Below are 27,838 nucleotides of genomic sequence, written 5' to 3' on the forward strand. Positions count from 1 at the left end.
TAGAAGCTTATTAATTAGTATTCTCAAGGTCTATCTTTTTTCAGATATAAAGCTTCTGGACTATACAGCCCCTAACACATCAACAGACTCCTTTCATCAAAATTTGTTAAAAATAAGTCTGGGGCTTCCCTGGTGGCGCAGTGGTTGAGAGTCCACCTGCCGATGCAGGGGACACGGGTTCATGCCCCGGTCCAGGAAGATCCCACATGCCGCGGAGTGGCTAGGCCCGTGAGCCATGGCTGCTGAGCCCGCGCGTCCAGAGCCTGTGCTCTGCAACGGGAGAGGCCACAGCAGTGAGAGGCCCGCGTACGGCAAAAAAAAAAAAAAAAAGTCTGTTATGTCCCAAATCAAGGATGTGTCTGGAGTAGGTGGTCCAAAATGACAATATTCTCCTGGAGGCAAAAAAGCCAGTTTTATTACATAAAATTTTCTAGAGATGGCTACATGTACTTCATGTAGCATTTACTTCAATCAAAACATCTACATCAGAAACATATTTCCATCTCTGAAAATTTGTACTATTTCATTTTCTACAAACGATTGTTAGGAGGAAAGTTGACCATTGTCTCTGATTTGCAAATGAGGGATTAATGTCACGAGCTGTTGACTTGACTTGCCCAAGGTTACAGGAAAAGCAGAGGTGGAACTCAAAAGCTTAGTCATTATAGCTCCTCCACTGCTGAATGCTTTTATTAAATTGGGTTTTTTCGCACCATGCCTGTGGCATACCCAAAGATGCAAGACATAAAAGTCCATGAAACTTGTAGCTGTCATGACTATATGGCTGCCATTCATTTATTATACACCATCTTTTAGAAACAAAGATTTCTCTTCAGTGTTCTATGTCCTGGTTTACACCTCACTCCTACTGACATTTTATTTTTGCTCATCTTGTTTTCCCTTTATAATCCCCCCATTCTTTACTATAAATAATCTTGTATTATCCTTTTTTTTTTTTTTTTTTCCGGTACGCGGGCCTCACTGTTGTGGCCTCTCCCATTGCGGAGCATAAGCTCCATACGTGCAGGCTCAGCGGCCTCGGCTCACGGGCCTAGTTGCTCCGCGGCATGTGGGATCTTCCCGGACCAGGGCACGAACCCGTGTCCCCTGCATTGGCAGGCGGACTCTCAACCGCTGTGCCACCAGGGAAGCCCCGTATTATCCTTTAAGTCACTTTAGATTACTTTAAAAATAAATCAGTGTCTAGATTAATAATGATTTTCTTGTACCTTTCAGAAATGCAAACAAATAAAGTTAGGAACAATTTTTTTCTTCCTGAAGAGACACCAAAATGTTTTGCTCACCTCATTTTAAAACCTTGAACACAAAAGACAACTTTACTTAAAGACAGGAGAAAAATTAAAGACAGTCCAAAAAGGCAAGAGAAACATATTAGACTGGGATTCTTAAACTGGTCCATCTAATTGCTACCTTCCAAAAGGCTACGTTTCAAATTAATGGTTCACAACTCTCACTTTTCAGGTGTAATTATCAAAATACTAATCATCAAATGCTAAATAACATACAGAAATGGCCAAAAATTCTCTACATAAAACAGAGAAACCACAGAACTGCCTTAAAATACAAAGAAAATATTTTTATTTGTATAACAAATATTCTAAGAAATGATGATATAATAAAATTAACACAGTTGATGTGATGTTAAGACACAAATAGGTATGAAATGCTATTGATGATTAATCATTTTGTTTCATCCAACCTCCCACTGATTATTTTAGAGAGCATCTCTGATGTATTTCTGACTGAATCTTAAGCATGATGTATCCAGGTGATTCAATTAAGAAATCTTTGAAAGAATGGTTCCTTCCATTAGTCCTCATTAACTCTTTTTTTTTTCTTTTTCTTCTTTTTCTCTGGACTCTGAAAATAACCAACGAGAATGCTTTTGAAAGACCTGTAAATGTATGAGTGATTAAAAACAGCTTTTCCTCATAAAAAGCAAAGTAGGTCTATTCTATTTCCCTGGAAAACAAGTTTGGAGCAAAGACTAAAATCTAAAAATATAAAACCACCTTTATCACCTGTACCAAATGATGTTCTCTTCCACCCTTAAACAAAACCCATTTTGCAATAAGGTTCTAGGTTTAGGAAATAGCCCTTTATAATATAAACACAGCAATGTTGTTGTACTTCCTCATCAATGAAACCATTTTTTAAAAACTACCTGTTCATTTCTAATATACAGAGTAGAATAAAATATAGAAACCCTGCCCATGTCAATAAAGTATTGGTAATTAAAAACAAACATACAGCAATTGCTGTGCTGGTGCATGGTTCTTCTTCAGAAAGCGGTTCTTCTTTAATGTGTTTCTTTTTGTCCTTTTTCTTCTTTTTCTTCACAGATGTCTCCTGTTCTTCCACCACTTCTACTACATCTTCTTCTACTTCTACTACTTCCTCCTCTTCTTCAACTGAATAAGGTTAAGTGTAAAGATACTACAATTAACATTGTATCAGACTTCTCTCCCTCAAAACCCCTTTGAGAGTCTTAGTTTTTTCCTGTCATTCAGGTCAACTATCCAATGTTTATTACATAATTTTATAACTGCAAAGATCCTTCAAATATCTACCTAGTATACTACTACTAACTTTATAAATGATAGAAAACTCAGAGAAGTAAATTTCTCATGATCATGTAGCTATATAGAGAGATCAGGATTAAAACAAATCATCTGATTACCAAACCCACTTTTTTGGGAAGACTAGTCAATTATATTAGAAATGATTAATAAGAGTTTGGAGTTAGGAGACTTCGGTTTATCCAACCTGTTGAAACCCTGAGTAAGTCATTTAACAACCTTTATTAAACTCAACTTCCTCATCCTTATAAAATTTAGTAATGTCTATCTCACTGGACAATTTCTAGGATTTAATGATTTAACACATGAAAATTTATGCAAAATGCTTAGCATGAATGCTTGGCACATTAGAATGAGGACTTAATAATTGGTTGCTATCATTAGAAATTCATTGATCAAATACTTACTTTGTATCTACTATACGCCAGGGCTTGTTCTAGACAACTAGAGATACAGCAAGGTGCAACACAGACAAAAATTCCTGCTTTTATGAATCTTTTACTTTAGTAGGAGAATGGAGACCAAAAAAAGAAAAAAAGATATGCTATAAAATATTTTACATAGTAAACAGTCCTAAGGATAAAGAAGAGGAACACTGAGGAGGGCAATACATGTGGACATTTTAGACAGGATAGTCAGGCAGATACCTAAAAGAGGGAAGGGAGGGGACTTCCCTGGCGGTCCAGTGGTTAAGACTCCATGCTTCCACTGCAGGGGGCGGGGGTTCAAACCCTGGTCGAGGAACTAGGATCCCACATGCCGTGTGGCCAAGGAATTAAAAAGAAATAAAAATAAAATAAAAGAGGGAAGGGAGTGAATCATGCACCTATATTAAGGGAAAATATTCAGGTAAAGAGAAGAGCAAATGCTAAGGTTATTTTAGGAAAGAAGGGGGGTTGGCAGGTTCATGGAATAGCAAGGAATCCAATGTGGCCGGAGCAGAGTGAGCAAGGAGTAGAATTCGATCAGAGAGCTAATGGGGGTGCCACTGAAGCTACTACATTAAGAATAACAGAGATGGGTATGAGTGGTTCAGTTCTAGATACACTTCCAAAGTAGAATTAAGGGACTTCCCTGGTGGCACAGTTGTTAAGACTGTGCTCCCAATGCAGAGGGGCTCGGGTTTGATCCCTGGTTGGGGAACTAGATCCCACATGTGTGCCGCAACTAAGAGTTCGCATGCCACAACTAAGGAGCCCACCTGCCACAACTAAGACCTGGCGCAACCAAACAAAAAAATTTTTTTTTTAAAAAAAAGTAGAACTAAGAGGATTTGCTGCCAGAATAGACTTGGGTTATAAGAAGAGTCAGTGTTAAAGGCCAAAGCAACTAGAACTGCCATTTATAAGATGGAGAATGTTATGGAGCCACAGGTTGGGAGTGGTAACGGTCCAGGAATGTTAAGTTTGAAAAGCTTAATGAATATATGAGTAAAGATACAAATCTGGAGTTGGGTGTTTCAAATGTTACTGATGGGTTTAGGGATCTCCTTATTGTTCAGTAAGGAAATAGAATCACTTAAATAAATAACTTGTTTATATTTTCTTTACCCAGAGCAGGAGTCCACATTTGCTGATAGTACTTTTGACCACTAAGCTATTTAGAAACCCAAAATTATATCAGTCATTGCTTTAATGCCTTTCTTGCTAGACCAGCTGGTAGGCAACTCAACACAGGGGCAGCTAATAAATGGGGGAGCTCAGTTATCAACTTTTCAAGAGAGCCTAGTTCACTGGTGAGCACCTATTAAATATTATCACTCTGTTGGCAGGCTACCCAGTTATTACTCTAGTCCTTTCCATGTAACAGAAACAATGACGAAAAGTAGTGCTGCATCAATTCTATGTTCTACTATATATATAACAGAAATATTTCAACAACTAATTTAGAAACCACATACCTTTTTTTTCCATTTTAAGCTGATTCTCAAAATAGTTCACATGATAGAAACTAAAGTTTTAGTACACTTAGTATAATCCTACATATTCAAAGAGGCACTTCTCACATTCCTCTATGAATCATGATAAATTTAACAATATCCTAACTATTCCCAGAGAACATGATGGTTTATTAAAACACCATTAGCTTTCAATATGGATGGTTTTGCAATAAAGTTCAATGGTATGTACTTTCCCCAAGATTTATGAAATCTGTACTTCTTAAGGAATAAGAGTATAAATGACATTAAAAAAAATTCAAACTAACCTTTAATTTTAACCTTGGCTTTTTTGGCCTTCTTTTCAACCACTTCATCCTCTTTGTCTACCTGTTCAATCTTGCGTTTTTTAGAATAGGCTGGCAGTGTTGAGTCACCAGAAGGATCGTAAGTCTTCACTTCACTGAAAGAGCCATAGAATTTTATAAAATCCCTACAAATATCAGTAATCAAATAATTCTAAAGAGATTTAAAAGGAAACGTCATTAGGTAATACTTACACAAACATACAATGCTGTTTCATTTTAGTGGCTTTAGGGCAGTTTATGAAAAAGTCTCCAAAAGGTAAAGAGGTGTCAACAGTAGGTCACACTTCACACTTCAAGAGAAGTGGTGAGCTAAATGAATTGTTTTAGTAATCAGTGTAGTGACTATAGTATAGAAAAATAGTCAATCAGCATAGGGGAAAAAATGGAGGAAATCTCTTTATACCAAATGATTACACTAGAAAGTAAAAACTGAACCAATTCGAGTTTTAGAACACTGGGCAATTCAATGAAAGACAAAACAAAAACCCTAAATCAAATTTAATACAGAATACTCCATCACAAGATTCCAAGCGGCAGAGGAACAAGAAGGGATATATATGGATAAAGATTCCATGAAACCCAAATGTTTGCTTTTGTTCTAACAAAGTAGAAAAAAATTAAAGTACTGCGTGCCAAAAATGTGAACTAAACCTCATAATTGGTGCTTTAAGCACATGTGTTTAAAGTCATAAGCATAATGGCATGGGAACATTAAAACACTGTTCAAAACAAGCTAAGGAATGTTCTATTAAGCTATCTTGCAGGCTCACGGCTGTTAACTTTTATAGGTTAAAAACATTTATAACTTAAGAAACAAAGTAGTGACTAGGTTCTCCTGGGTCTCTCCCAGATATATGTGTTATTAAACTTTTGACTTTCTGTAAAAAAAAAGAAAAACAAAAACAAAGCCCCAAAACAAAGATCCACATTTTTTTCAACTAAACACAACAAATTAGGCTTTAAAAATTATAAAATACATGGTCATTGTAGAGATCTTAGAAAATTCACAATATAAAAGTAAATGTTAATTAATGCCCGTAACTGAATACATTTGGTTTCTTTCCAGAATAAAGGAAAACAATTTTTATGAATGTGTATACTAAAACATATATCTAAATACATATTTATAATGAGATGTTACTATATTGCTTTCCCTGCCCACTTATAAGATTTTACTGAAGGACTGTAAGAAGTCCTAAAAGCACAGTTTATGGATTAATGACTAGAAATGTTTTTAAGGCTGACATATACTGTCAATCTCTTTTCCACATTCTATTTCTATCATTGCAACCTCATCAGTATTGAACATTATCTCAAATAGTAACAAAAACACCACTCCCCACAAGTATCTTTTGTAATTTCATAGTGAGGTCTGAATACTTATCATGCCTCTTAGCCACTTTTAGACTTTTCCTTTGTCTTTTGACTCTTTTTAAAAAAAAAAACAGGTTTCCCTGTGGCTTAACTCTGAATGGACTTTGGTTTCGATAAATGTTATACTATATAGGAACTACGAAGGAAAAATATTTATGATCAATATCTGGAAATGAGTAAATTAAATATTAAGGAAAAAGGCCAAAACAAATATATTATGTGTACTTACTGCAACAACGTAAAAATGTGTGTATGATTAAAAACTAGACGTGGGGCTTCCCTGGTGGCGCAGTGGTTGAGAGTCCGCCTGCCGATGCAGGGGACACAGGTTCGTGCCCCGGTCTGGGAGGATCCCACATGCTGCGGAGCAGCTGGGCCTGTGAGCCATGGCCGCTGAGCCTGCGTGTCTGGAGCCTGTGCTCCGCAACGCGAGAGGCCGCAACAGTGAGAGGCCCGCGTACCGCAAAAAAACCCCAAAAACCAAAAACCAAAAAAAAAACCTAGACGTGAATATGGAAAACTGTAAATGGCAAAGAAATAAATTAGGGGGATACTTAGTTGTTTTAAACAACAACAAAAAAACTGTCAACAATTAACATTTAAATAAGCAAAAATTGTTCATTCATGCTCTCCCAAATGTACTCACTCACCTTTTATGTTCATACTTTTCTGCTTTTGCTAATGCCTTTCCTGTTCCACTTATTTTCCGTATCTAAGAAAAGAAAAATCATTAATAGTTTTCTAAGGCATAATCTCTTTATAATATATATGGTAGTATGTCAATTCTTAGTATATATTAGGTAAACTGTTAAGAGCAGGCAGAAAAAGAATATATTAGACATACTAAAATGTATCATAAGAGTAAAACTGGTTAGCAAATGAAATGAAAAAGTACATAAACTACTCATGGTTTATTAACTTTTGACAGGTAACACTTCTGCAATATGCAGGGTGTGATTCTTACCCCTCTATCTTCCAAGGTTCTCAACCTGGCCTCTAATTTGGCTCTGTTCTCAACTCCCATCGCAGAACTGGAATCTTCACCAAAAGCATCATACCGGATGGCCAAAACAGTTTTGGCTGCCAGCATCCGAGAAACCTAATAGAGAACTTCAAATTAGAGGCATTCAAACTATACTCCAAGATGAGATATAAAAAATTCTCTCAATAATTTATTCATGAGAACACTACAGATGAATCATTGACTCTACAATTCACTCTAGGATTTTTGAAAAATCAGGAGTTACAAAAGTATTGTAAACCATACAACTCAAGCCACTTAATCTTCTATTTGAATCTCTGCCACAGTATGATGGCTAACTGGTTATATACACAACCACCATTATTTTGTTGGATGAAAAGATATTGTAGTAGTTTATGTCTAAAACTAGCTCAAACCATTCTTCCATCTTCCCTTAGTTTCTACTATGTGACATTAGTCCTACACCACGGGATCATCCAGATTAAGTATAGCCCCCAGCCCCCGCAAGCTTAACTAACATTTTATTTTACTGAACCCTTTATCTCTCTCATCACTCTGCTCTGAATTTTATAACATTTCAATTCCTGTTAAACTATGTATCCTGTAAAAAGCTTGAAAGTACTTTAAGCCTCAGTCTCCTCCTCTGTAAAATAGACACCTACAACTCATAGGGCTATTAAGAGGATTCACTAAAGTCCTATCAAGTGTTAGCACAGTGTATGTACTATTATTTTTTATAGGTCATAAATATTGATGTTAAATTGGTTTCCTGCCACACAGAAAACTTTTGATGTGCCGTCCCTGTCCCCACCAATGGGTGGAGTCTAGAAAAATAGTAACAGCAAGCAATAACACTTTCTTCTAACCTTTTCTTTCAGTGTACATAAGTGTTTATTTAAAGAATTCACCATTCTCTATTTGATGAAAAAGAAACAGTAGGAGGAAAATGGTTTGGAGGAAAAAAAGGCCTACTCCAGGAAAACCGTAACTGACCTTTCCTTTGTGTTTGGGACTTGTCTGGCCTACAAGTGAAGCATGATAAATGAGACCATACTTAGGGGTATCTCGTCTAGACTTGAGGGCTCTGAAGAGTGCCTTTTCTGCTCCAAGAATCTGAACTGTAGAAGCTGCATGTTTGGCCAAATTCAAAAGAGAACCTTCAAAAGAAAAGAAGTAGTTACCAGGAATGTACTTGCAAGTATTTGAAAGTTCCATATATTAAAAAGACCTATAGTCTTAATATTATAGCCATCAGAGTAAATAAAAATCTGATATAATACAGGATTCTATAGTCTGGAATTACCCCAAATTCCTGATATCTCAGCATTTGTGATTCATCCATTAACACCACAAGCAGAGGTCTGTGATGAATCTCTATGACAAGTTGAAGGTTACTTGTTCAATTTTACTTATTTGCCTGAAGAGATGGTATCACTATTTCACATTTCATTAGCATACCATGGGAGAGATAAAAACACATGTATTCACAGACACCACCCCATCTAGCCCCTATTTTTCTGAGATTTATTTTAGACATCAGATATCCTACTACTATAGATATGAAAAAACATACAGATAAATAAAGTGAAAATTTAGTATTAGGACATCTCAGTAGATCTATGTGATAAACTTCTTACACTTTATTTACCCCTCGTTTAAGATATGGATGAGGAGGACTTCCCTCGTGGCACAGTGGTTAACAATCCACCTGCCAAGGCAGGGGACATGGGTTCGAGCCCTGGTCCGGGAAGATCCCACATGCCGTGGAGCAATGAAGCCCATGCGCCACAACTACTGAAGACCGCACGCCTAGAGCCTGTGCTCCACAAGAAAAGCCACCGCAATGAGAAGCCCACGCACCGCAACAAAGAGTAGCCCCCGCTCGCCGCAGCTAGAGAACGCCCGCGGGCAGCAATGAAGACCCAACGCAGCCAAAAAAAAAAAAAAAAAAAAAAAAAAGATATGGACGAGGAGATATAAGCACAATAATTAGGTATTAAAGTTGATGCTTTGTTAGATGTGCTGCACTGATTTTCTGTCAGAAAACAATTAAAAAAAAAAATCTCTTTCTCTTTTTTTTTGGCCTGGCCACGCGGCTTGTGGTATCTTAGTCCCCCGACCAGGGATTGAACCCGGGCCCCCAGCAGTGGAAGCGTGGAGTCCTAACGACTGGACCGCCAAGGATTTCCCCAGAAAACATCAATTTTAATGCAGCTGCTCAACCACTAGATACATGTTTAAAATTCAACAAACATATACTCGCCTTCAGGAAGTTGTAGTAGTGACATCAAAGATCACTGACCAAAGATCAACGTTAACAAATGTAAGAATGGCAAAGTTTGAATTATTGTGGGAATCACCAAAATGTGGCACACAGACATGAAGTGAGCAAATGGTGTTGGAAAAATGATGCCAATGGACTTGCTCTACACAGGGCTGCCACAAACTTTGTATTTTTTAAAAAGGCAGTATTTGTGAAGTGCAATAAAACGAGGTAAGCCTATACTAACTGATTTCATCCTCCTGCATTCATGTGATTGTTCTAATTAACCATAACAAACTTTTGACAAGGAACCACAAGTGTCTCAGAAGAGGCAGTGACTAAAGATGCCTTCATTATCCGAAAGGAAATCAGGCATACAAATAAAAATCATCATTGAACACCTGGGCCTTAGTCCTCACAAATATACCATTTACTTCTATTTATTACCTAGAATTACTTTAATAAGTGTAGTTTAAAGATAAAAGAAAAAAAAATCCTACCTAGAAAACAACTCAACTCTCAATACCCATGTTTACAAATTACATTAAAATCGTCACCTGCATGAGCAATAAGCCGTGCTCCAACTAATTCACCAACCATGACTGTAACGTTGGGTGCAATGGCCATCATTCTATTTTGCAGATATTCATAGAGTTGGGTTCTATATTCGGAGATTTCAATCACCTGGTGTAGGGAACGAAATGAATAAGTCATAAATGACAAGAGTAAAAATAGTATAAAATTCACATGTCTACAACATCGGAGTCCCAAATTATCATAGAGCAGTTGTACAACCTGGGAAAAGTAACCATTTCTTACCTCAGTTTCCTATAAAAGGGCTGTTGTGAAGATCTTATAAGATAATGTATGGAAACAAGCTAATACACTGCCTAAAAATAATGTTAATCAATATTACTGTTATTTTAAAACACTCCAAGGGCTAGACATTTCTGTCATCCCGTGATTCTCGTATAGCTATCTTCAAATGAGAGGGAGAAAAAATACAGGCTACAAACATAAAAGTTAGAATTAAATAAATGAAGCTATACTTCTCTGCCTTTTTAATGGATTTATTATTCAGATAATGCTTACAATATAAATAAATTAGACAGTACTCTTAACTTCATTTTAGTATATATCTCCCCCTCTAAGTATAAATCAAGATGGCATCAGATGAGGTAGTGACTGAACACCCTCATATTTATTTATCAGGTGAACAAAACATTAAAAAATCATCATTGCCATCAGAAATTACAGAGCTGGTACCACCACAACTAGTTTCCCTATGTGTATAGTTTACCTGAGTGCAGAGATGCAGAATGTTGCAAATATCTTCTTCTGAAACCTCTGTTCCCATAGATATCTCTGCAGCTGCTTTCACTTCTGCTTCAACCTCTTCTGGCAGTAATTCAGAAAGTGTGGCCGAGGCATAATTCTTCCTATCGCCTATGGAATGTTTGCAGAGGATGAGGGAGAATCACTCTTCAACAAATTATATAAAATCCACCAAACAGTCAAAAAAAAAGTAGAGATAAGCTAATGAAAAGGATGCCTAAACAAAACAAAAAGCGAACAAGTTTGACCTAGTAACTTTCCTCATATAAAGGCTTGATTTTTCTCCCCACCACCTCCCTCCAAAAAACTACAGATAACAAAAGAAACAAAATACACCATGAAACAGGACTTACAATACTGTGATAGACAATTTGTAGCTAAGGTTATACTGAAGCTAGGGCCATGAATTCTTAGGGGTAGTAATATGATAATATAATATGAGCCAAGTAACTCATATTTATTAACAATCGTCTACGTTCTTCTACTAATATTGCTGTACTAATAGTATACAATTTAACACTAACAGTATAGAGAGCAATACTATTTTTAATATTAATTATTATTAATATATTGCAGGATACCCCCAGTCCACAGTTGTCCTTATTAATGGTAATTTCATTAACCATAAGAAACCATTAACCATAAACCGTTAACCATAAGAAACCATTTCCAGAAAAACCAAATTAGGGGCTCCCTGGTGGCACAGTGGTTAGGAGTCTGCCTGCCAATGCAGGGGACACGGGTTCAAGCCCTGGTCCGGGAAGATCCCACATGCCTTGATGCAACTAAGCCTGTGTGCCACAACTACTGAGCCTGCATTCTAGAGCCCGCAAGCCACAACTACTGAGCCCGAGTGCCACAACTACTGAAGCCCATGTACCTAGAGCCCGTGCTCGCAACAAGAGAAGCCACCGAAATGAGAAGCCTGCGCACTGCAAAGAGTACCTCCCACTCAGCGCAACTAAAAGAAAGCCTGTGCGCAGCAACAAGGACCCAACGCAGCCAAAAATAAACAAATAAATAATATTTTTTTAAAAAAGAAAAACCAAATTAGAGCACCATGTTCTCTGCTGCACAGGCCATCGAAATCAAAGTTAATTTTGTTCCTGAACTCTAACAGATATTAATATGGTTACACTCCCCAAACCTGCAAGACATAAAAATATCTTGGAAGTTTAAGAAAAAAACCCACTGTAATTCATGTTTTAAATGAGTCACAGTGAAATGAATAAATAAAAATAAATCGCTATTTTCAATGCCTTAAAGGATCAAATTACTTACCAACTTTCTGTAAACACTTGCAGTATGTCAAATTATCCGAAATAATTTTTCCTAATTCAGGGAAATGCCAGCCATACCATTCTCTACACCGCATAATGTAGTTGTTTAGTTCTTTATCTAAGTCATCTAACAGGGCTGCAGTAGATTAAAATGAAAAAGAAAATAGGAACTTAAAAGGATTTTTAAAAAACTTGTGATGAAATATAAATTTACCATTTTAACCATTGTCAAGTGTACATTTCAGTGACTCTAATTCATTCAGAATGCTGTGCAACCACCACCAGTATCCATTTACAGAACTCTTCCATCAACCCAAACTGAAACTCTGTACCCATGAAATAATAACTCCTCGTCCCCACCTCCCCAGCCCCTGGTAATCTCTTCTACTCTCTGTCTCTATGAATTTGCCTATTCTAAGTACCTCATAAGTGGAATCACACAATATCTGTCTTCTTGCCTGTGGCTTATTTCACCTAGCATAACGTTTAAAATTCATCTATGTTGTAGCATGTATTAGAACTTCTTAAGGACGAATAATATTCCATTGTATGTATATATCACATTTTTTTAATCCATTCATCTGTTAATGGGTATTTGGGTTGTTTCCACCTTTTGGCTACTGTGAATAATGCTACTATGAACATAGCTGCAAAAGTATCTGAGTACCTGCTTTCAGTTCTTTGGGTATATACACCTACAAATACAATCGCTATTTAAAGGGATTTTTTAAATTGGAAACCGTTAAGACTTTGATGTCCAAAAATCATCCAATGACATGGGAGAATGACCTATTATAAACTACAAGTGAAAAAAGCAAAATAAAACACAACACAGATCCCACTTATGGTTTTATGATTTTTCATGGAAAAAGAGAAATCAATCAGTTTACATTAATAGTGTAATCCATATTATCCAACTAGTCAAATTATAGTTAGTTTTTCCTTTCTTCTTTTCTGCATTTTTCAATTTACTTACTAAAAGTTCTAGCTCATCTCCCTTTTCTTCCTCAACAATTATAAAAGATACAATTTTAACAGTAGGAAAAACCCACAACAAAGAGACAAACAGATTAGTCCTCTCATGTACTATACTTACAAATTGCCTGAACAATCATTGTATCCACTTTATCAGCACTAAATTTCAATCTGTATCGGGACAAGCTGGGGAGAAGGGGGAAAAATATAAATCACTAAAAAAAAGCATTTAGGAAAAGCATTTAATTAACATCTTACAAAAACTTTTACCAGAATCCCTATCCTGGAGCTACACTGTTTACCTTTTTCATGCATGGGAAACATCAGCTAAATAAGAATACAATATTTAAGATCTAAAAATACACATTTAAAAAGAAAACGAATACATCTGTCCTGCTACATTTCTGAAACATGAATTAATTTATGAATGATAAATAGGATAATGCTGTGTAGCTCAAACCATACTGGTTCACATACGATTTTTGCAGCATATTTAATGCTTTATGCCACTGGAAAAAAAAAATAAGTACAGCACTGTAACACCTGAAAAGAAGAAAGCCATGTAGGAACAATATTATACATAAGGGTTTCTTAATCTTTGCACTATTAACACTGTGGGCCTAATTATTCTTTGTTGTGGGGTCTATTCTGTGCACTGTCAGATGTGTAGCAACATCCCTGGCCTCACCCCAATTGCCAAATGTCTTCTGAGGGGTATCTGATTGCCCTTGATTGAGAACTACTGCTGTGCACAATGCCAATTAATCTTAAATTTGGACCCTAACTCAGTTTAGCTATTTGTTCTCTCTTAGAAATGTTTATTACAAAGTTTTCCCTGACTTTTGTGCATTTTGCTCGTTTCTGTAACTCAGCTTTAACCCTTTCATTAATCTATGCTCATATTTTATTTGTTCAAAGGTCCAGACCTTTGTTTACTGTAGTATTTCTGTAATATAAATTTAACATGTCCTTTATTTTTTGGCTGTGCTGGGTATTAGTTGCGGCACACTGGGCTTAGTTGCCCTGCGGCATGTAGGATCTTAGTTCCCTGACCACAGATCAAACCCGAGTCCCCTGCATTGCAGGATGCATTCTTTACCACTGGACCACCAGGGAAGTCCCAAACATGTCTTTTCAACTGTTAATTTTTTTAGCGTTACAAAGGTTTTTTTAGGGTTACTTAGGTTTTGAGTGGTTTACCCTTAATCCTATTTTTATTTCACAAACCCTATTATTGTAGTGCTATTTCAAAGAATGCCAAGCTTTTCAGGATTATATATATCACAGTATAGCAGAAATTCCTGGTCTAATGGACCTCTGGCTAAACATCACAGGTTAATGTTTTTCTTTGCCTCATAAAAACTCAAGAAAAAACTCAAAAACAAGCCACACACACAAAGCAGAAGAGGAGGTCATTACCAGATGAGAAAATTCAGGGAGATGGCAAGTAGATGGAATGGTAGCAAATGATTTAGGAGATGTAAAAGAGAAAAGAAAGCCCAAGAATTGTGGCATCTAATACTAGAGAGGTAGAGAATGCCTATCATCAGGTTTACAGCCCAAACAATGGAGCCAAACTGCCTGGGTTCAAATTATGGCTTCATCACTTACCAGCTATATGGACTTCGGGCATCAATTTCCTCATTTGTTAAATGAGGATACTATTACTACCTTCCTCATAAGATTCTTGAGGATTAAGATAGTATTTGTAACATACCTTGAACTGTGCTATATAACTGTTTATTAAATAAAAATAATAAGACTATTTTCCAGTAAATCTCACCTGTGTGCCAACCCAAGACACATGGCTGCCATTTCACGTGGTTCTACCCCAGGGATTAATCCATCCATCTGTGAACGGATTCCCCTCATAAGTTCGTTAACAAGAGGACTATGGATACAACTGAGATTCAGCTTTTCCTATAAGAACAAGAACATTTGTATCAAATAAAGAACTAAACTTTTCCTAAAATTATTTAAATACTAAAATACCATTGATTTAAATGTATACATTTCTCAGTTTCATAAAAGCAGTTTCTCGTGTTTGTGGGAAGAACACTTGAATATACTATTGGTAGAGGTCAAAATTGGTATAAGCTTCCGGGAAGGCAGCCTGTCTACATGAATCAAAGCCATAAATAGATAAATACAATTTAACCTAGTAATTTTGTTCTTTTTGTTGGTTTGAGGGATCTTTTACTACCTTACATTATTTAGCCTCTTATAAAAATTATAAAGGTAATAATACATACAGAAGATTTTAATCAATATTACTATAGGGAAGGGGACTGAATGAAAAGCACAAGTTCTGGCCTTAGGCCCTTTCCCTACTGTTAGGATCCCTGAAGTACTTCCAAATCTATACTAATGTTAATGTATATGTGTACACGTATACATAAATCTTTATAAAATTTAAGTTTTTACACACCCCAGGCAAACAGGATGAATCTGTTCTGGACGCCTTCATTTTTTTCACTTTGCAGTGTATTTGCTAACTCTATACAAATTTACAGTTCTATTGCATCAAATGCAAATGACAAGCATGCAAAATTGTGTATGTTGCATCACATTTAAAGAAACAAATATTTAGTATGCATACAACAGACAACCAGTGTTTAAGTTTTTCAAAAGGAGAAACTGAGAAGAAAAAATTAAAGATATTAATAATCCCACCAGCCAGCAATTTGCTGTCCCATGTGCCTTTCTGTATGTTTATTATGCTAAAATTCAACGTTTTTAACAGAAAAATATAAACTAAGACTTGTGCGCACTTCAAAGGATGAAGATAGAAACTGATATCACTGAAAACTTAATTACCTGACGGTATTAGAAATAATCTATCCTAACGATCTTATTTAATTCACAATCCTACCTCAAAATAAAAAAAAACCCTCTAATCTCTTCAGCACTTTCCTACCTCTAAACACCTAGAATTGATCCTTACTTCAAGAATGAGAGAACTGTAAATCAACTATACTTCAATTAAAAAAAAAAGGGCTTCCCTGGTGGCGCAGTGGTTGAGAGTCCACCTGCCGATGCAGGGAACATGGATTCGTGCCCCGGTCCGGGAAGATCCCACATGCCGCGGAGCGGCTAGGCCCGTGAGCCATGGCCGCTGAGCCTGCGCTCCGCAACGGCAGAGGCCACAACAGTGAGAGGCCCGTGTACCAGAGAAAAAAAAAAAAAAAGAAAAAAGAAAAAAGAAAAAGAATGAGAGGTATGTTCATGAACTTGCACTGTTAATACCTACTGTAACTATTGAAAATCAAAGTATCGCAACTGGGATTTCCCTGGTGGTGCAGTGGTTAAGAATCTGCCTGCCAAAGCAGGGCACACAGGTTCGAGCCCTGGTCCAGGAAGATCCCACATGCCACAGAGCAACTAAGGCCATGCATCGCAACTGAGCCTGCATGCTCCAACTACTAAAGCCCACGCGCCGAGAGCCTGTGTTCCTCGACAAGAAAAGCCACCACAATGAGAAGCCCACGCACTGCAACGAAGAGTAGCCCCCGCTCGCAGCAACAAAGACCCAATGCAGCCAAAAATAAATACATACATACATACATACATACAAAGTATCGCAACTGACCTCTAAAATTTTCTGCCTTGCGTGTTTGGGAGCCTACATATCCAGCCTTTCTTTCCATTCTCACTTTATGTTTAACCTTAGCAATTCTACTCCCTACTAAAATTTTCTAATAAACACATACAATAAAAAAGAAATGTGATTTATGTTGAAAGGGAAAAAAAAGTCACTAAATAAAAATATGTCAGGATATACATAAAGTGTTATCATTTTGGGGCATCACTTATATAACCTTAGTTTTGATAATCATATTGGAAACCAATTATTATGTAGCGTAGGGGAAAAAGATCAAGTATTCAAATCTGAGAACTTATGATAAACAACTCATTGCAAAGGCTAGGCTTTGTAGTCTTTATGCTGTATGGTGAGCTCTGATCAGCAGGCATAAAAGGAAATTATAACTCTACCTTTATGACACCTCCTAGTTTAGCATCAGCTACAGCCAGGGGTTCATGGGCTTCTTTAACTATTTTCTTCAGAACTTTCTTCAGCTGCTTATTGATTTTGCCCTCCATCAGAGCTGTGAATGCTTTTTTAGGAAGAAAAACAAAAGAGTTAACTCAAAACTTTAACTGTAAGAGCTTAAGATTTTATTTAAATTTTATAAATAAAGAAAAAAAAACCCACTTATTTTCAGAAGAGCTGAATTTAATATTACTTCTGAAGTGAAATGATAAACGTTACACATTTCACAATCTCACCTGATCGTCCCACCCTCATTTCCACTCCAGAACCAGGAGTTAAACCAGATCCAGCATTCCTTTCTCTATGGTCACACAATCCTTCTGAACTCAGAATTGTAAGTTGTTAGAAACAATCTGTTTTGGAATGATAAACTGATTCACTCTCCTGTGTCACTATAGACCGACTGGCCTGATTGTGAGATACCATAAAAACCGTGTCAAGACCGGTAAAAAGGAGTGTATTCATTTTGAAGGTGCTGCCACAGTTTAAGTATGTCCAAGTGGAGGTCTTACTTTTGCTAATCCTTGATCCAGATGTGTCAACAGGCCTCTAACTTATAAACCTCCAGCGACTGAGAACTTAACTACTGAAGGCAGCCAATTTGAGTTGGAGGCTGTTTTCACTTCTGGCAAGCTCTAAATGTGCTACTTTGTAACTCTCACCCTTCTTTAGACCTATACTTATACCCTTTAGACCCATATGGACTAATTAATACTAATACCTCTTCTAGTTGTCTGGGTTTTGGCTGAACTTAAAGCATGCCTGGCAGGAAGTCTGTCACAATTTCTAAGGTCAGGCAGCAGTTTGTGCTTAATCAGCCAGGTACATGCTCTTTCCTCCTTGGGAATTCAAATTCCCAATCATTTGAATTTCAAGTGCATTTCATCTGCTATCTGGAAGATGAAAGAACATTGACTCCTTTCTAATATACATTTCTCTAATAACTGTATTTTCTTTACAAGTGTTTAATCTTTTCTATTTAAAAGATTTTATTCAATGTCCTGCTTCTAGCTCTCAATCTTTCCTATCATTTACTCACACTTTAACCTAGTGTTCTCCTTTAAGATTTCCTAAAAGTAAAAAAATTTCTACTATAGATCCACTCTAACATTCACAAACATTTAACTTCCCTGTTAATCACTCTTCATTATATGTATTTTAAAAAGATGGTATACAGAGATGGTGACAGGGATAAGGGGAAGCTGAATCTTTCCTCTTCTCTATTAGCCACTATTCAGCATCCCTCAGCAGTCTTCCCCTTCATCCAAATTTAGGCTGGCTCCAAACCTTACTGTGGTTGTTTGTAAGATGTGAAACTTACAAGTCTAACCAAGAGTAAAAATAAACCTTGCTATGCAAATGGCACATTTTAGCTACTGAGACCACTATAAGTTGACACACTCTGGACTCATTCTTAGGCTACAGGTTTGTTTTTTTTTTGTGGTACGCGGGCCTCTCACCGTTGTGGCCTCTCCCGCTGCGGAGCACAGGCTCCAGACGTGCAGGCTCAGTGGCCATGGCTCACGGGCCCAGCCGCTCCGCGGCACGTGGGATCTTCCTGGACCAGGGCACGAACCCGTGTCCCCTGCATCGGCAGGCGGACTCTCAACCACTGCGCCACCAGGGAAGCCCTAGGCTACAGGTTTTAAATGTATTCCCTGACATCTACAACCACTTAGTTCTAGTTCTGTCATGTCAAAACTGCCTTATAACTGGGAGAGGGAAGTTAATTTCCAGGAAGGACTCTGTTCTCTTAATAATAATAAGATGATGTTCAACTTTCTGGTGAAAACTGATGGGAAAAGGCATTGTAGGTTTCTATGACTAGATTCCTGACAGAGCTCACTACCTTCATTCATTTACCCAAAAATATTTTTGTGCTAGGGATTTGATGGTGAACAACACAGTCTCCGCCCTCATGGAATTTAGATTGAGTGTGTGGGGTTGACTTTAAATTCTTACCCAGCATGCTATTTTCTCCATTTATCTTACATTATTTTAAGGAATACCTGCCCCCTCCCAAAAGGGCCACTTGAGATCAGAGCTGCAGCACTTTCCAACTCCAAGAGGAGCTACTCAAATCAATCTATATGAATAATGCTCCCCAGAGTTGGAGAATAGCTAACACAATCTTGCCTGGGATATTACCAAAATTCTACCCATATTTATTTTTAAAGCTGTAATGTACAGAACTATCTTTTAAAAATTTTCCAGGCAAAAATTACCATATTTATGCTTTATGGCTCTATAAGACTTCAATTACTGGATGTGTACAGCCCTAGAACTATTTTTAAAAATTTGAAAATTGGCCTCGTTGGCTCCTCCTTCAGCTTACCCCTCTGCCAAGGTTGGGGTGGCCCATTAATATTCCAACATATTTAATAAGATTCTTAATTTTCACTATATAAGAGAACTATACCCTTCTCCTGTGGCTGGTGAACAAAATTACTTGGTTCAGTCAAATGAATCTTATGGCTTAATTTTAAGCCACACTCTTCCTTATGGTCCTTCATTTTCAAATTATACCACTAAGTAGTTGGCTGATCTGAGATACAGAATTTAAGCAACTGAAAATTCATGATTAGAGTTTTATATCTGGTCTTGTTTTCCCTAGCATTAAAAGAACATTATGAGACCAAGTGCCTACTGAAGCCAAGCCTAGTCAGTAAACCCTACTCATGTCTGTTGTCTCATCCCTAGGACTAGCTGAAGGATATAACAGCCATCCATTCTTGTAAATCATAAAAAAATCATGCCCCCTTCAGGTAAACTCTTATGCATTTCTGTAGTTTGTGTATTAAACAAAACAAACACCACACACACACACACCCCTCTACTAGTTTTCTTAAATCTTTTAATAATACTGTGCTTTTTTAAACTAAAAATGTAAATACCTGGAGAGCTGTTTTATTATTATTCCAACTCTAAATCCTGGCTATTCTCAACTTTACCCTTGGATTAAAATGATCAGAGAGCAGTGTACTTGACCACATTACCTTGATCCCTTGTAGAACAGCTTTTACTGAATTGTGCTTCAGCATTATGCTGTTGGTTTCCACAGGGAGATCAACTTAACCACTTCTCACCTCTCATCACATGTAGGGAAAAAACCAGCCCTATAGTGAAAAAAGCTAACTCAATGTTGTCTCAGTGGTAGTGACGAATTTGAGTTAGATCACTTAAATTCAGTTCCAAAAAGAATGCATCATTGACAACATTGAATAGGGTTAACTCAGGCAACTGAAGCAAACAATCTTTTAATGAGGATGACAAATCACCAATATCTAAAAAACCAAAAGAGCCAGTCTTTGACTTTACCTGCCAATGCCTCTGCTGTATCCTGAAATTTCTCAAAATGTTTCAGCTTTACTCTAGAATTAAGGGGAAAAAAAAAAATGTTATGGGGGCACACTGATTGTGCAAAAGCCACATATTTAGGAGAAGAGGTGTTGGACTGTTTCCAAAGCATACACCAATAAAAAACTTTCCTGCCATTGGGCATTGGTGTAAAGTTAGATATTCTTCTAAAATGACCAATAAAATGACCAATTTCTCTAAATGTTAGGCTAGTAATGTCTGAACTATTATAGAGGTTGTAGGTTTTGAAGGAAACTTGGAACAACAGAAAAGACGTTTGCTGCCACATCTAAACGACAGGAAAGATGTTGAAGCTTCAACATAACCTCTGCTGCTTAAAGTTAGACACAAATGCCTTTTACTATACAGCACAGAAGTGGCTTAAGAAAAGGTGTAAGGGTCCCTCTTACGTCAGAAATCTCATGACATTGATTTGTGCATCCAGTACAGGTTCCATTAAAAAATAACTAATTGTTAGATCTAATTCCTGTTACCCTTACTTTACCCCCTTCCTCCCTGCTCACTTATGTGCAGGGCAACATTATTTTATATCAAAACAAACACATACAGTTAATCCATTGTTGTCTCAGTGGTAGTGACGAATATTTGAGTTAGATCACGTAAATTCAGGTCCAAAAAGGATACATCATCAACAACAATGAATCAAGTTAACTCAGACAACTAAAGCATATAGCCCTTTAAAAAGGAAAACTAGTCTTCCACTGTGTCTAAAATAATGTTATCTTAAGCAAGGTTTTCTCACCTCGTCAGGGAACACCCTGGTGGTACCTTAAATGCACACTTAACAATAGAAAGAGGTAAGAAAAAAGCAATTATTTCACCTTATCCCACCTAACCCCATTTCCACTCATCTGAAGTGGCATTTGTTCATATCTCTGTATATTTGCATAAATGCATATATAGGCATACAGCAACACTTGCAAAATGCAATCACGTTATACACATTACTCTGAAGCATGGTTTTCCAGTATACCATGTTTCCCTAATTATTTAGTATGACATCTCTTGGGGTTCAACACTCTTTAGCAAGCTTGAGTAGTTTCCTTCTATTCTAGTGAGTTTTTATTAGCACAAACAGATGAATTATGAAATGCCCTTTGGCATCCAAGGACACAATCAAGAGATCAGTCGGCTCCTTCCTAGGACCACACTCACCAAATGGGATATTTCACAGGGTGATTCACAGATGGTGAAATAGCCTTCTTGACTCTACCTTGAGGAAAAGCCAGCTCTCTCTCCCACCACTCCTTTCTTAGAATGGGCATCAAGGTTATATTCTATATTCCTGTCCAGAGACCTTGGGGAACAAAGGTACGCCTTTCCAGTATTTACTAGCTAGTTATTTTACTACGCCAGAGGGAGTTAGGAAATACAGGTCATAAAGAATAAATAAACTACGAATTAAGTTCAAAAACACCTGAATAACACTAACTTAGAGAAATTATAAGTTAAATCATTTAGCAGCCCATGCTTTTGACAGTTATTACTTTAAACAGAAATTTATACTTAATTCACAATCAATTTACGCTTTCAAATATCTTACAAAAATAGGTGCTGTCCAACCTCATCTGCAATTAATACAAATTAGCTGAGATGGCCTATGCTCCAAATAAGGAATCTAATGATTGGGCTCATACCAATATTATTCCTGAAATGAGTTAAAAACAAAAAGTTATGGATATATTACATGAAGGGGGGGCACAAACACACAAAACAAACAAAAACAAAAACCTCTAAATGTTAACTGCTAAGTTCTTAGTTTCAAGATGACTTACATTTTATTTGCTTTCTCTGGAGTTTCAAATTCTTTCCACAAACTATCAACCTCTTGAAGTTTCTTTTCATTCAAAACCTGTAAATAAATATTTAAAATAATTTTCTTTAAATTGCACAGCTTAGGCATATACAGCTATACCCTTCAAGTACAATTGTACATGCAAAATGAGGGTGGTGGGAGCTATTTTTCTCTCTGAAATAACCAGTTTTCTTACCCTGCATAAATTTTTGGTCAAACTAATAAATCAAGTAGCCCAATGAGTAACTGGGTGGAATTTAGATCTAGCTGGGTATTTGTTTAAAACTTTCTATTTTTAAGGAGCTCCCTAACCCCTTCACAAAGCCTGTCATATTCACAGATCAAAAGAATTTATCTGCCCACTTTCTATGGAATAAAATTTGTTCTTAGGGACTTTCCTGGTGGCGCAGTGGTTAAGAATCCGCCTGCCAATGCAGGGGACACAGGTTCAAGCCCTGGTCTGGGAAGATCCCACATGCTGTGGAGCAACTAAGCCCCTGCGCCACAACTACTGAGCCTGCGCTCTAGAGCCAGCGCGCCACAACTACTGAAGCCCGCGTGCCTAGAGCCCATGCTCCACAACGAGAAGCCACTGCAGTGAGAAGCCTGTGCACAGCAACGAAGAGTAGCTCCCGCTTGCCGCGACTAGAGAAGGCCTGTGCCCAGCAATGAAGACCCCATGTAGCCAAAAATAAATAAATAAATACTTTTAAAAAAAAATTGTTATTTATTGCTATGAACATCCTGACAAGAATTACGGATTTCTCTAAAACTAAGATACCATTAGTTCTAAGACACATCCTTATGTAAGAAATTTTAACATGCCAAGGGAAAAAAGGGGTACTTTTATCTATGAAACACAGCCATTAACATTTAGGTATATATTCTTCAAGACTTTTTGACTGTCTATGCTGCATTTTATTAATGCGTACTTTTAGGAATCGTGCTATACAGTTAACACTTAACATATTGTGGACATAATTCTAGGTTTTAACAAGAATCGCATTGCATGAATATACCATGATTTATGCCCTTATTGATAAATATACATAGTTTTGTATGTATACATGTTGTATTTCTTAGGACAAATTATTGGAAGTGGAGTTAAATGATCATATAAGAAACGCATGTTGACATATGTATTATCAAAATGCCTTCAAAAGCTTCTATTACTTTCACTTAAATCAAGAGTGAATAAAAGTTCTTATTTTCCTACACCCTCACCAATACTGTGTGATAAATCAGCTGCCCAAGTATAAGCTAGGGTAGGATCAATCCTAAAATCCATTTCCCCCCATATTTAACATCCTTGAAATTGGGCTGTCTTACAATTGATGGCAGGTCAGTTTAACTAGCAGTGTAAAATAACGGTGTATTATACTTGATGAAATATAGTATTATAGATATTATACATATCTTGTGGAAAAAGGCTGCTGATCAACTAAAAATTATACTTTACCGACAAGCCACATTTCACCAAATCCACAGTACCACAGAATATTTACATAGTTAAGACTTATTACCCAGTTATAGCCTAGTACATATTTCCATGATGAAACATGAAGAAATACGATATTGCACACCTTTATTTTCTGTCAGATGAGAGTGGCAAGATGACTTTAAGGATTTATTGTGTTGTTTAAATTTAATCCCACACACAGCTGAATCAAACATATTTACAGAACTGGAAAAACAGGAATCAGAGTAATGAAGCAGTAAACAATTGCAAAGCACATGGTTTTGTATTAAAAAATTACAAACCACTAACAGTTCTATTTTGTATGTCATGAAAACTTTAGAATACAAAGACATTCCATCAAATCTCATGAATGCACTGAAACTTTAATTCAAAGTTATTTTTTTGTTAAAGGAAATTCACAGAATAGTAGTGATTTTTAGTAGTAGTTTACTCAGTATGCGGTTAACCATACCTAAAGTTCAATGATTGTTGACAGGATACGTACCAAATAGGGGATATGACTCATGAGTAAAATTCACATTTTTTTTCTAGTTGAAAAGCAAGTATATTTGAAGATAACATTTGGATAACAAAATTGGCATATTAAAGAGATATTATTTCAAGTTAAAGCAACAAAGGAAATGTAATGAAATCATGTTAATTCATGACCACTGAAAGGTCTCCAAGGATTTTGTTATGGCAAACAAAACCTTAGCTACTTTATGTTCCCAGTCGTGCACAACATACTGAAAAGAACATTACTAATAAAGTCTGAACAAAAACAGAATTAGAAATAATTGCTACATTTTCTGTTATAAATCTATCTCAAATTTTTAATCATTCATTTTCAGACAAGGAAATCTGAAACATTAATATGCAAATCCATTTTAAGTTTTATCGTTTTGGATTAAGATGGAATGAATAATTTAGCTATTGTCACCACTAAAATCTTTGGCACCACTGTTATATTGTTTGCTAGTTTTACTGTAATAAGTACTATATGTACCCATTTACATTTACAAAAAGTGAGTTATATAGTATGTAAGTTATACCCAATAAAGCTGGAAAAACTTACTGCTTAGTAATCATGTTATATAGGAACTTTGGTATTCACATAAAAAGCTCTTCCTCGAGCCCTTGAGAAATAAAGGAACACACAACACTATGCTACACAGCAGCACTGTACAACACGAATACTAAGAATTTAAATGAATTAAAATTAAAATTCGTCTCCACAGCTTTACTAGCTACATTTCAAATGCTAAATAGCTGTATGTGGCTAGTGGCTACCATACTGGGAAGCACAGCTACAAAAGGTCTGGGATGAGTAAGACTGAAGAATATCTAGTCGTACTCTGTGTGCCATGTGACATAAGGGACACAGGCTTGAGTTTCTGCAATATTCTACAAATAATAATAATAGTTCTTTTTAGGTATTGTCTCTGCATTTATATATAACTTTATTAACAAGCAACATTTTTTGGAAAGTTTTAAATGCTTTTTGAATCACTGTGTATATATAGATGTGCATATACTGGGTCATGATATAAAATGTATTCCTCACTGTGAACTGAGATTTAAAAAAGTATGAAAAACTTTCTTAAAGCATTCTTATTCAAGCATGAATTTTATGCAACCAAGGTAATTTTATACCCCAGCATTTTGAAAGATTATGGGAAAGGGAGCTAATAACCTTGTATTGCATTATCTCCACACACATAGATATTTCACGTACTGTGATATTCACCCCTTTAAGGTGTAAAATTTACTTTTCAGTAATTTTCACAAACTTGTGCAACCATCACTAATTCCGGAATACTCTGTATGCCTATTTTATTCAGGAAGAATCAATAACAGCTACTAACTCCAAATATTTATAAATGAAGCAATATTTCAATATATTTAAGCCTTTAGTTATTTCTCTAATATTAGGTTACATAAAACATAAACCACAATTTTTAACAATGTTGAACAGTAACTTGCAGATAAACAACATTAAAAACTGCAACAGAATACTCAAGACTTATTTTTATGGAGAATACTCTTTATTAGTAGAAATCAATAAATCATATGACTTTATACTTTATGACCCAGGTCTAGAAACCATACAATTGCTAAACCAACTCCTCCCCACTGTTAGAAGCAACCACTGGACAGTGCAAAGTCACCCCTCCCCTCTTAGCATCCAGGTCAGGACAGTATACGTAACATCGATTTGGATGAAATTCATCCACAGATGCTGATTCAAAATATGACAGACTACTCTGGCTAAGAGAATTTGGGGGCATGTGCAGAACTCTAAGAATTTAGAGGGACCTTCCTGGTGGCTCAGTGGTTAAGGCTCTGCACTCCCAATGCAGGGGGCTGGGGTCCAATCCCTGGTCAGGGAACTAGATCCCACATGCATTCTACAACCAAGAGTTCACATGACACAACTAAGGAGCCTGAGAGCCGCAACTAAGGAGCGTGCCTGCTGTAACTAAGACCCGCTGCAACCAAATAAATAAATATTAAAAAATAATAATAATAATTTAGAAAAGACTGCAAAAAGCTGGGGAAAGTCTAACAGACCCGTTTCCGGGCTCCAAAGCCTTTTATAAAGTCCCTTAAAATTGCTAATACTACAATCTCAGACAACTCTAATGAGAGGAAAAAGAAGCAAAAACAGCTTTCAGTTTTTAATTATCTCATTGGTTTCCTTAAAAATAACAAGTATTTCATGTAACATGCAAACAGAAGTATATTTTCAAATGTCAAAGAGAAACTTGGAAAATAAAATGAAAAACTTTCCAAAATAAACATTTTGGTATGTGCCCTTCCAGACTCTCTGCACCCGTACCACACAGGTGTTTGATTTATAACTAGAATCACACTATATATAGTTTACCTAGCATTTTTTGACTTGTCAGTACATATGAAAAATTTGTTTTTCGTTGCTATATTCGTTGAACCCAAGAGTCCGACACGTAGATAGAACTCAATTTACCTGATGCTTCCTATCATCTCAACAGCACCCTATTACACGAATGTCCCATTGCTCAGTTATTTCCTTAATGATGAACTTGAAGTTAATTTCAAACTTTCCTTATTAAAAAACCCAAAACTCAGGTTGATTATATCCAGCTCAGATTTCCCCCCTGGGCTTCAAATTTGAAATGACCACTGTATCTCCACGTCTAACAGACATCGAAAGCTTCACACAACCCAAACTGCAACTCTTTAGTATCCTCCCCATTCCCAGCCCCCAAATCCCTAAACCTTCTCTTCCCTTCCCTACCACCACAAGCCCACTTACTTAAACCCAAGCCTCGCATTCTTCAACCAGCCAATCCCGTCAGTTCTACCTTCTAATTTTCTCCTGATATTTCCTTCCCTCCATGCCAGCCTTAACCCAAGCAACTTCATCTCATCTAGATTAATGCAAAAATATCCTCCTTCCGTTCTTGCACCCCATCCCTCGTAATCTATTCTGCACAGAGCAAAACAAGTGCATTAAAAGACAAAGTTAGGTGAGGTCAGTTCTCTGTTAAAACCTTCCAATCATTCCTCAAAACTCTCAGAACAAAACCCATACTCCTTGTCATAACCTGTAAAATTCGAATACGGCTCCTGTCCACCTCCCTAACTGGGCCAAATCCTCTTACTGAACCCAGCGCCCCAAACGGCGCGGCCACGTGTTCACCGAAATATGCGCCTCCCAGGCCCAAAGCCTTCCCCCTTCCCTTCACAGCAGGGGGACACAAAAGGCACCCACACGATCCTGAGCACCGTCGTCCTCTCCTTACGTCTTTCCGTCTCCTCTCCTGCCCAACACCTGCCTTCCCCCTCCAACGGCTCAATCTCCCACCTACCTTAAAGATGGCGTAGCCGACGGACGTTTCAAACAGCACCAACATGGTGAGGACGGGTCAGGGAACTGCGCGGCCCGCCGCCGAGCTCTTGTATCAGTGAAAAAAGACCAAATCTGCGGCCCCCAAAGGCCCGCAACGCCGCGGCTGGCCAAGCACCAGGGCGCCCACCTTCCCGCAAAGAACCAGATCACGTTGCCTAAACGTTCCACACTCCACTACAAGCAGAACGCGTGAACGCGCGTCTCCTTCTC

General features: G+C 37.1%; 1 protein-coding gene and 4 non-coding genes across 5 annotated transcripts; all 5 read right to left on the reverse strand.

Annotated features, from left to right (window-relative positions):
- Positions 1-1,749: 1,749 nt before the first annotated feature.
- NOP58 (NOP58 ribonucleoprotein) lies at positions 1,750-27,838 on the reverse strand. Its single transcript, XM_029225737.1, has 15 exons — positions 27,588-27,838; positions 22,258-22,334; positions 20,423-20,475; positions 17,047-17,168; positions 14,837-14,973; positions 13,175-13,239; positions 12,080-12,214; positions 10,764-10,909; positions 10,021-10,147; positions 8,194-8,357; positions 7,183-7,317; positions 6,869-6,930; positions 4,806-4,939; positions 2,272-2,432; positions 1,750-1,881 (listed from the first exon to the last, which is right to left on the reverse strand). Exons 1-15 carry the CDS (start codon positions 27,630-27,632, stop codon positions 1,831-1,833), a joined length of 1,614 nt encoding a protein of 537 aa, XP_029081570.1. The 5' UTR covers positions 27,633-27,838; the 3' UTR covers positions 1,750-1,830.
- LOC114897351 lies at positions 9,781-9,864 on the reverse strand. Its single transcript, XR_003794076.1, has one exon. It is a non-coding gene; the product is annotated as a small nucleolar RNA SNORD11 (small nucleolar RNA).
- LOC114897352 lies at positions 10,625-10,710 on the reverse strand. Its single transcript, XR_003794077.1, has one exon. It is a non-coding gene; the product is annotated as a small nucleolar RNA SNORD11B (small nucleolar RNA).
- On the reverse strand, positions 20,240-20,326 carry LOC114897340. The gene has a single exon (XR_003794066.1). It is a non-coding gene; the product is annotated as a small nucleolar RNA SNORD70 (small nucleolar RNA).
- On the reverse strand, positions 21,036-21,124 carry LOC114897341. Its single transcript, XR_003794067.1, has one exon. It is a non-coding gene; the product is annotated as a small nucleolar RNA SNORD70 (small nucleolar RNA).

This window comes from Monodon monoceros, unplaced genomic scaffold, assembly GCF_005190385.1.
Source record: "Monodon monoceros isolate NGI ecotype Baffin Bay Population unplaced genomic scaffold, NGI_Narwhal_1 Super_Scaffold_16, whole genome shotgun sequence".
In the NCBI taxonomy this organism is placed as follows: domain Eukaryota; kingdom Metazoa; phylum Chordata; class Mammalia; order Artiodactyla; family Monodontidae; genus Monodon; species Monodon monoceros.

Bases quoted from the DNA above. Each gene is read 5' to 3' on its own strand.
- NOP58 (XM_029225737.1), bottom strand. From the start codon at position 27,632: ATGTTGGTGCTGTTTGAAACGTCCGTCGGCTACGCCATCTTTAAG. The intron at 20,476-22,257 runs GTAAGTCATCTT...CCTTAATTCTAG, and splicing joins CCAGAGAAAGCAAATAAAAT to AGTAAAGCTGAAACATTTTG. The intron at 14,974-17,046 runs GTAGAGTTATAA...TTGTTCTTATAG, and splicing joins AACTAGGAGGTGTCATAAAG to GAAAAGCTGAATCTCAGTTG.